The sequence below is a fragment of the Pogonomyrmex barbatus genome, unplaced genomic scaffold (genome assembly GCF_055798465.1).
Source record: "Pogonomyrmex barbatus isolate J1 unplaced genomic scaffold, ASM5579846v1 scaffold1, whole genome shotgun sequence".
Taxonomy (NCBI): domain Eukaryota; kingdom Metazoa; phylum Arthropoda; class Insecta; order Hymenoptera; family Formicidae; genus Pogonomyrmex; species Pogonomyrmex barbatus.
The window spans coordinates 5,558,559-5,568,068 of record NW_028297098.1 but is presented as its reverse complement, the minus strand read 5'-3'; the positions used below and the strand labels follow the sequence as shown (position 1 = coordinate 5,568,068).

Genomic DNA, 9,510 nt, shown 5'->3' with positions numbered 1-9,510 from the left:
ATTACAAGAGATTTTTACTTGTACTTGTGTACTTACGATTTGTGTCTTTCGACCTGCGTTTATTACAAATGATACGAACATTATATCGATAACGTTTAATTAGTATTTCATTTAGTAAATTGAAAATTGAAAATTTCTCTCGCCGATTACGATTCTACGTGTCAGTAATGTCTTTCAAAAGATGCCTATATCAGTATTACTGTTAATTTGTACAGAATGTATTGTAAAAAATAATCAGTAGTAATACATTCTTGAATGAATTTATAGAAAAGATTATTCCTTAACAAAAAGGTCAGATAAGAACTAATAGCAATATTTTTATATTTTAATATTAAATTTTTTGGACAATTTAAGTGTCAAATTGAAGTTTTTATAAAAAATTTTGTTTTTAAATTGAGAAAACAAGATTTTAATATAAATATATGCAATTATGTTTATGAAGAAAATATCATATAACATAAATAAAGTTGAATAATTTTCTCGTTAAGGAAAAATCAATTCAAAATTCATGGAAAAATGCAATTCTACTATTAATTTTTTTTATGGAAAGCTTTATATTTAGAAGTGCCATACAAGATTTATTCTACTTTAATTTATCAATACATTTTGCAAATTATGACAAATGCAATATACAATGACATATGCAATTATGACAAAAATAATTTCACGCTCTCGACTTTGTGAAATAAGATATAAATGGAGAACAGGTGATGTGTAAACTAAGATTGAATAGTATATAAATATCTAGTGTATCGTGACATAGATAGGAATTATATTTTTCTCTGAATGTTAATCAATAATTATACACACTATTACGTTCTCAATCATTTAAATCGTTCTATTTTCAAACAGAATACAGAATTAATAACTGACGTTGAAAGGTAACCATTTTTGTGGCCATTGGTTGCATTCGACGAGATGAAATTTAATTCTGATCCTGTTGAGACACTTTTCTATAGTTTCAATTAAAAACACTTTGCTTCACATTTAATTTTTATTGACCTTTATATATTTTATCTAATAATAACGCGACGTTATAACAATAGTGTATTGCACATAATAAATTTCCTGTTGAGAAATTGTAACTGATTAATTTCAATCATGCAATATATAGGATTTATGTTGTAATGTACCTATGTTTGTTGCATATCTTGTTATAAAATAATAAATTGCTTCAGGCTCTAATATTTCTATAGCCCATAATGTTTCATTCATGTCCTTTCTTTAATTATCTTAAACATATAAATGCGAATATTTAGTATAAATTAACTATGTAAAATTGATTAGGAATCGTAATTTTTCGTTTATTCAGTGTTATGTAAGTCTATCTAGATCAGTCATAAATTGAGTGAGAAAACTTATAAAACTAATAAAAATAAAAATAATAATACAAATTCTGATTGTAATTAGCATAAATAATAATCAATAAATGGCTATCATGAATGATTTTGTAACATATTTTCCAAACATTTTAGACACCCACTTATGCAAATGTTTAAAATTATGTTTATTAAAAAAATGGCTAAATTACAAAAATAAATTTTTTTATTTCATGAAGTACACAATCTGATTTAAGAATTAATGAATCTCAAATTTTGTAATTATAATAAATATAATCATAAATCGACGATATTAAAATGTGGATATTATGTTAACAAAAAAGTAATATTTGATATTTGATCTCAGGTGATATTTGATCTAGCATTAAGTTTCTACATTTTTAATTAAAAAATTTTTATATCAGTGAAATTAATTAATAAATCAGTACAACACAATATTTTGAATTAAAAATATTCTGGAAATATTAATGATTTTTTTAACAAAAATAAAAGTTGTTAAAATTTAAGATATTTTTAAATAAAAGTTGTGTATATTTGTTACATGTTAATTCATTAAATTTCAAGTCATCGATATTTATAAATATAATATCCCAAATGGGAAATAAATATCGGCAAGATACTGTATCAATATCTGTTTTGAGTAGTGAATACTGACGCGGTACTATAGGCCAGTACTGGCGCAGCCAGTAACTATTGGAATGCCGGGTTGATAGCAATGGACCAAGACTTGAATTATAGTATTATTACATGATTGCAGTACCTTAACCGTATTAAAAATCAGTACTAATTTTCTACATTTTAACAGTACCAACAATATCAAAAATCAGTTATCAGTTCGATCAGTTATCAGTTTTTGCTAGTAGTGCAAGAATACTGTATATTAATACCTATAATTAATTTCACAAAAATGTTGTCGATAAGGATTATTAATATATATATTATATATATATATATATATATATATGTGTGTGTGCGTGTGTATATCTATTACATTCTATTCTTTAAATTCTCAGCTATTGTATTGATTTGTTTAATTGTAAAAACTTAATTTAATAGAAAAATAGATAGAATATTATAATAATAAATTGCGATATTATTATAATCTGTGAATTGTAAAAATTGACGTAAAATTACGTAAAATAATAATTATAAATAAATAATATTAAAAATATATTTATGTTATACTAAATATACATATAATATTATAATAAATAGATAATTGCTATATTAGTATTTGATTAAGAATGTTATAAAGATATTATAAAAATTTGCATAATTACTAAATAATCTTCTAAAACTTATTGAGTCTTCTTATCTACAGCTGGCAATATCCTTTTCTCAGATTTACATTCTACAATCTTGAGATAAATTTTACAGTTGAATTTATAGATTCCTTTTTATTTATTTTTATTATAAATTAAATATAAGTAAAGTTGGCAGATACAATTTTTAATTTTTGCTAATGACATCAAAACTTTTTTAATTAATTTCCGTTCTGTTAACTAACTTATCGACCTGATAGAAATGTCACAATCCTAACCTCCTTTGATCTGATGTGTCAGTCAGTGTCAACTTGTATAAATATTAGTTATTAAGTGAGTATTCCTGTGAATAAACTTATTGCAAATAGACATTGTTATAATAATACAATATTTAACAAATTGTGACATAGAGTAATTTATAACATGTGAAACGAATAAATGTTTTTCACAATAATTTTCTTTTTATAGGTTATAATGTACAATTTTAATGGGAAAAATAGGAAAAATGAAGTATAATATTTTGAATTATTACTATTTAAGAAATTAGTAATATATAGGAATATATAACACAAAATATTCTGCAGTCTTATATACCTTATTTTTATATTTATAGCTAATTAGACATTTTTGTGTGATATAGATTCTGTAAATTATTTATTTTTGCGCATAAACAATAGCATTTAAAGCGTATTAATTACAAGGACAAACCAAAAGAGAAAGACGTTAAAAAAAAAATCTACTTAACTTCTATTCTCATATACAGAAAGCGAATTACATGTTAATTAACTACTAGTATTCTTCAATTAACTCCTAACGTTTATATTTATTTTTATTTTTTTAATGCATTACAAATTGCAGTTTCCTAATTTACAATCGAAAGTCATTCTCTCCATGCATCTTTTGTTCATATTTCGAATTTATCAATATATAACATACTTACAATAAATAAGTTATCAAATTTAGAATGAATAAGAGAGTTATATAATTATGAATTTAATTATTCATATATAGATTCCAGATTTCGTATAGAAAAAAAAATCGTATTTGCAAACTCTATTATTACATAGTCAATTTTTAAGAATAAAATCACTAGTTTATTCTTGCGAGATATATGATAGCTGTTGTATGGTTCAATATTCATTAATTCAAGAAAGAAAATGATTACTGTATTTGCATCACAATCAAAAATAAATGGAACCATGATGGGGATTTCCCTGATGGGTTTCTACTTTTCTCTATATAGAGCTAACAATTACATCTTGCAGAATGCGATCTCGCACGGTTTTAGATCTCTCATTTTTAGATACTATTGCTTCGCATCCATTTCGAGTGAAGTGCCCTTCTGGTTTCGGTTCATTCGTTTTCCTCTAACTACATAATATGGGTCGTACGCCGCGAAGATTTCATCGAGCGAACTACCACGTCTATCCCTCAGTGGCAATCGATTCGCTTTGACGCAATTATCGTCGTTACATTTGGACATTTCCATCAATAACAATTTCAGAAGACCCATCGGAATCATCACTTTAGCGCGATCTACGTTGTTTGTATTTCGCGACATTGACGGGAGACCGTCCTTCCCAAAATCATACAGTGATTTCTTACCTCGAGAAATTATGTAAAGTTCGTCTAGGTTTAGGTTGTCTAAAATATCATTATGTTTGTCTCTTCGCTTGAAAGACAGCGAGTCCTGAATTTCCTTCTCGATATTCTTCAGCCATTTATCTTCCTGGATCTGCGCTTCGATCTTGCAGATGAAACCTCTGCAAGCGTTACGTTTGTCTCGAGAATTCGTTTCGAAGCTTTTTGAGCCGGACTCGTTTGTTGATTGCAAATCTGTCATTTCTACATCATCTTTATTAATTTCAGATTTATTTTTCTCATTCTTCGTTTCTTCGTCTTCTAATCTCTTGTGCGGATAATGTTGAAGTTCCCACACTCTTTCGATAGATTTAGTATTATGATCTACATCTTTTTTATTCGAGCTTTCATTGTTAAATAGATCTTTATTGCGAGATAAGAGATTATTGAATGTATCTAAATCATTTAACTTGTTGATGTAAGCTTTATTTTTTACCTGCCTGTATGTATCGATTTCATTCCTTTCGCCATCACTCTTGGAATTTACGTCGATTTCATAAACCTGTTTGTTATGACTTTCGGAGAGTTTTTGATTTTTCAATAACACTGATCTTTTATTTCTTTTATTTATATTAACAGTAAAATGACTTTTTCCATCATTTTTATTGAATTTTTTAATTTGATTTACTTCTGCAGTTTTGCTATTGTCATTTTCAATATCATTGCTTTCTTTGTTTTGTATTTTCCGTTTTTCTTCAACGAAATCTGTGATTAGATCATTTGCGGATTTTTTATTCTGCTCTGTAAATTTATATTCATGCAATGATCTCTTTGTCATATTTTGATTAACTCTCTTATATTTTTCAATAAAGATATCACCTGTTTCTTCCAATATTTTGTCCATCTTTGAAGATTTTTTATTTGTATTTTCTATTTTGATAATTATAGTATTATTTCTATCTCTATCAGTATCTTCAAGACTATTATAACGATTTCTTTGCTCTACTTGATTGTCCCTTTCGTCGGTTATTTTATTTTGAGATCTTTTGTTCATTTTGATGGATCTTCTTACTCGGCTTTTCAGCCCTTTGCTCTTGCTTGGATAATCGAAGGTCGCTTCATAATCCTCGATTGTTTTGTCTACTTGTTCTGGATTCTTAATTCTAATAATTTTCTTTCCTCGTGTCAGTATGTAAGGATCGCCATCTGCATGCTGAGAATTGTCTATGTAGTCGACATCAATGTCAACCCATCTTGGCTCCTCTACATAGAATGGTTGTTGAACCTGCCAACCTTGATTGAATTTGCAATAACTTTTTCTCGACGAGCAATCTTCTTGTAGATCGGCGACGTTCTTCTCTTCTTGTATGCCAATGGAGATCAAGACTCTTGGTTTTGCTGAGAGTTCAAGGTTTGGTTTGCCGGAAGATAACAGATTAACTTGTGGAAATCGCACCAAATCATGTTGCCTGCAACGAAATTATATTTTATTATTTATTTTTTAACATTATATTATTCATATTATTTTTCAATTGCATCCGCAATAATTTTTTAATCAATTTTGAATAAATCTTTTCTTACTAAAAATTTTATTATATTTCATTGTTTTTCATAATTTAATATTCTTGCAAAATTTATTATAAATCTGTTATATTAAGTGAGTAAATAAAATAGAATTACAAATGAATAAAATTTTATTGTATCTTCATATTTATTGAACGTTTTTATATACGATACAAAGATCTTCCTTTTTTTATAGATATTAATGCTTTCTGATGATTTAGCTTCTATAATATATGGATAATATATTTATTAAAAATTTGGAAATATGGGGTAAAATTTAAATTTAAAGTTTTAATGCAATTAAGATGATTGTCATAAATATTACCTGATGAGTGTCATCGTGGGCAGTTTTCTTGATTCGCTAATGAATCGGGTGTCCGAAAGTCGAGGGAATTGTCTGTCATTATAATTTAAGAACTCTTCCACCTCAGAAGAAATATCTTTCTGTTGTTGTCGTTTTGTTTTTCTATTCCAAAGCTGTTTACGAATCCAAGTCGTTTTTAATCTTGGATGAGTTTCCATCTCAAAGAGTAAAATCAATTTTTTTTACATATATTACTAATAAATTTTAATAAATTGTAATAAAATATGAACATGAAATTTTTTATTCTTGAAATCTATTTCTCTATTTCGTTGAAGTCAATAATGTAACATTTTATTATGCGCACTTTATAATGCGTCTATTTAAACTTTAAATTTTTGACAAAATTTTGTAATATACATATATATTTTTTAAATAATTATAAGTAATATTTTATTTACCAGAATATCTTCGGACATTGCTATTGATAGCAAGGTTGTGACCAGCAATATTTTCCTCATTGCTGGAAAATAAAAAAATTATACTTGTATGCATTTTTATTTAGTATATTATGATTTAATTAATGCAAAGAAAACTGTATTTTAATGTTATAATTTTATTATTTTCTAAGTTCCCATATTTCTTATGTTTTTATAAGAAAATATTTATCATTTAATGTTATAATGATTTAATTAATAAAATTATTGTAAATATGAATGCTGATCATATAGAAATTCAATCATTAATTATGGTAATTATTTATATTAATTCTGATTCGACATAGATATTCGTTAATGAAAATATTGGAGACATAATATTATAATTATTATATCATCATAATTATTATCTTTCTTCAAATAATTTATTTAAAAAAAATCTTAAAAAACCTATTCTTAATTAATTTTGTAGATAATTTTATATAAAACCATCGTTACGTTTGTTGATGAATGGAAGATCATGAATAAATGCTGTTTAAATCAATTATCTCTTACCTGTTGCAAATTGCGTTTACCTATTGACGAATGTCTCCGACGTTCGCGGGTTTCTCAACTAGAATGACGGTGGGCCCATTCGTCTCCCGATATTTATGTCCGCTGGTCGAAACTCCCGTGGGCCATTTCGTCGCGGTCGAAGGATTAGGCGGATTGCATGGGGAATTCGTTCACCTGGCGCGGATGCCCACGCCAATCTACTCCGCCAACAAGGGCAAACATCCTGACGTCCACGTCTGTTCGCCCTACCATCATAACGTTATGATACTTATTGTTAGAAACATTATCAGTGCGAAAGAAATATCATAAGAATAGCACGGCGGAAAAAAGTCACCCTGTTTTCCGCCCCGAGGGTACACAGCGGATCCAAGACCCACAGTAGACGTAGTGTAATTGACTGATGTAGACCTCTCTACGGTTGCACGATGGTGAATTCCATTGAGTTCTAGTTAATTAAACGTTTCGTCAAAGTGCATAGAATAAATCAACTAGATTTGATAATTTTATAAATAAGTACATAATGTAAAATAAAAAAAAATGTAGGAGAAAAATGACTTTTTTGTATCGCTTTTATATTCTTTATTATTGAATTTACTTTAATTATAGAAAAATCTCTTATTATTTGTAATGAAATATAAGATTATTATTGCAGTTATAATATTATCATAATTTCTAAAAAAAAAAATATGTGACTTGATTTTTAGGCAAAAGAAAAAGAATCAGCGTAAACACGAAATAGGAAATTAAATTAATAGGAAATTAAAAATGGTAAGAATTTATAAAAACATGTTGTAGCGAAAATTATTTTTTGTTATTACGAAATATGTATAAACTTTCAAAATATTTTAATGCACGAATTTGTGTTTTTTAAATTATTATCTCAATTAAATTTAATTAAATCTTTGCACATGTTTATTAAAAATCTAATGTTAAAAATTTAAATATTAATAAATTTATTTAACGTATGTGTTATATTATTTTAAAATATTCAAACCTAGTTGTATTTTGTATTTTATATTAGAAATTCAGATTTCTTGGTGATGGCGATTGCCCAGACTGGTTGCTGGCAGAAATCAACACGCTTTCACGAATGGTATCATTAAATTTATAATCTTTTTCTGTATGTTTGTCTCTGTAGGATATCTAGAATAATGTTAGATTAAAAATCTTGGTAGTTATAATGAGAAAATATATTATACAGAGATTTTTTTGAAAAAACATTCAATATTTAATTTTTAGACTTCGATTAAAATGAAAATGCTCGGTCAAGCAGTGGCTAAATATTTGACCGAAGGAGAACTTGATGTAAGTAATACAGATCGCGATCTAGTACTAATTTTGTCGATTTAAAATGTGATATGTTTTTCGTATTACCAAAGCAAAAAAATTATCACATCCAATTTTTTAGGAGGAAAAAGTAAAAAAAATCACACAAGATACTAAACTTGGTGCGTGTAACTTTATGTTATTATTAATATATATTTATTTATATATTTTCAAATTAAATTATGCGACAAATGGTCGATGAAAAAAAGAGAATGTAAAATTTCATTTGATTTAGATATAAGCGATGCGAAAGCAATAGTAGCCGCTCTTGAATTGATATTTACATCTTCTGCTCGATATGGCGTTTCCGCTGCTGATTTGAGCAGTGAACTGCAACAATTAGGACTTCCGCGAGAGCATAGTACAGCTGTAGCAAGGCTTCACACAGATCATTGTTCTCAGATCACTGCTGTTCTTTCATCTCAATCTTTAAGAGGTGATCGGTGCAAGCTTTTTGTTTTTATTTAAATATGTCGAAGATGTGTGAGCTTTAAATTTAATTTTCGGAAAAATTTCAGCTTGTTAAAACGTACAAAAATTATTTTTTATCAGCTATATTTGACAATTTTCTTTGTTGTGTCAAATGTTTTCCGTTAAAATTGACTTTCAACTTTTATTCGTAGTCAGTCGCTTGTCTTCCATCGAAGTATTACCATGCGATAGCTCATCGCCTGTTTCTACTGTGACGCTAAAATTGAAGAAAATAGACGGAAAAGAAGAAGATTCCACTATAAATATCTCTAAAGATGATGTGCAAGTGTTACTGAAGGGTATGGAAATGGTTTAATTTGCAGAAATGACTAATAGTTTTTTTTCTGAGATTACTTTATCAACTTTATCATACTGAACTATGATTTACTATAAATTTTCAACTTTATATATGTACTATATTTGTATAAGTTTTATCTTGCATTTTATTGCAAAATATATTTGTTTTTCTTTTTCAGAATTAAAAAGAGCACGGGCATTAATGGAAAACTTGTGAATATAAAATAAGATAATAATATAAAATGAATATAAAATAAAATAATTGTAACGTTTTATTACGTAATTATTATAATTTTTCAATAAAAATATTTGTTATTTACCATAAATAACCAATAAATATCACATATGTTATAAAAAATTAAATTTTCTTTCTTTTA

The 9,510-nt window shown here is 26.9% G+C and overlaps 2 protein-coding genes across 7 annotated transcripts; one reads left to right on the top strand and one right to left on the bottom strand.

The window, feature by feature from the left end:
* The first annotated feature begins 2,798 nt into the window (after positions 1 to 2,798).
* On the top strand, positions 2,799 to 9,496 carry LOC105432418 (COMM domain-containing protein 4). 5 transcript variants are annotated; one of them, XM_089084768.1, is made up of 9 exons: positions 2,869 to 2,935; positions 3,071 to 3,112; positions 7,744 to 7,807; positions 8,061 to 8,132; positions 8,279 to 8,344; positions 8,448 to 8,487; positions 8,601 to 8,801; positions 8,989 to 9,135; positions 9,313 to 9,496. In XM_089084768.1, the coding sequence occupies exons 3-9, from the start codon at positions 7,805 to 7,807 to the stop codon at positions 9,348 to 9,350; spliced, it is 567 nt and encodes a 188-aa protein (XP_088940894.1). In that variant the 5' UTR covers positions 2,869 to 2,935; positions 3,071 to 3,112; positions 7,744 to 7,804; the 3' UTR covers positions 9,351 to 9,496. The 5 variants fall into 5 exon arrangements, with proteins under 5 accessions (XP_088940898.1, XP_088940881.1, XP_088940894.1 ...); XM_089084755.1 differs by lacking the exon at positions 3,071 to 3,112 and having other exon boundaries at positions 2,803 to 2,935; XM_089084761.1 differs by lacking the exons at positions 2,869 to 2,935; positions 3,071 to 3,112 and adding an exon at positions 6,755 to 7,467.
* Positions 3,202 to 7,171, bottom strand: LOC105432419 (uncharacterized). Of its 2 annotated transcripts, XM_011647221.2 has the most exons (4): positions 7,040 to 7,171; positions 6,509 to 6,570; positions 6,072 to 6,268; positions 3,202 to 5,652 (listed from the first exon to the last, which is right to left on the bottom strand). In XM_011647221.2, the coding sequence occupies exons 2-4, from the start codon at positions 6,566 to 6,568 to the stop codon at positions 3,909 to 3,911; spliced, it is 2,001 nt and encodes a 666-aa protein (XP_011645523.2). In that variant the 5' UTR covers positions 6,569 to 6,570; positions 7,040 to 7,171; the 3' UTR covers positions 3,202 to 3,908. The 2 variants fall into 2 exon arrangements, with proteins under 2 accessions (XP_011645523.2, XP_088940869.1); XM_089084743.1 differs by lacking the exon at positions 7,040 to 7,171 and having other exon boundaries at positions 6,509 to 6,638.
* Positions 9,497 to 9,510: the final 14 nt, after the last annotated feature.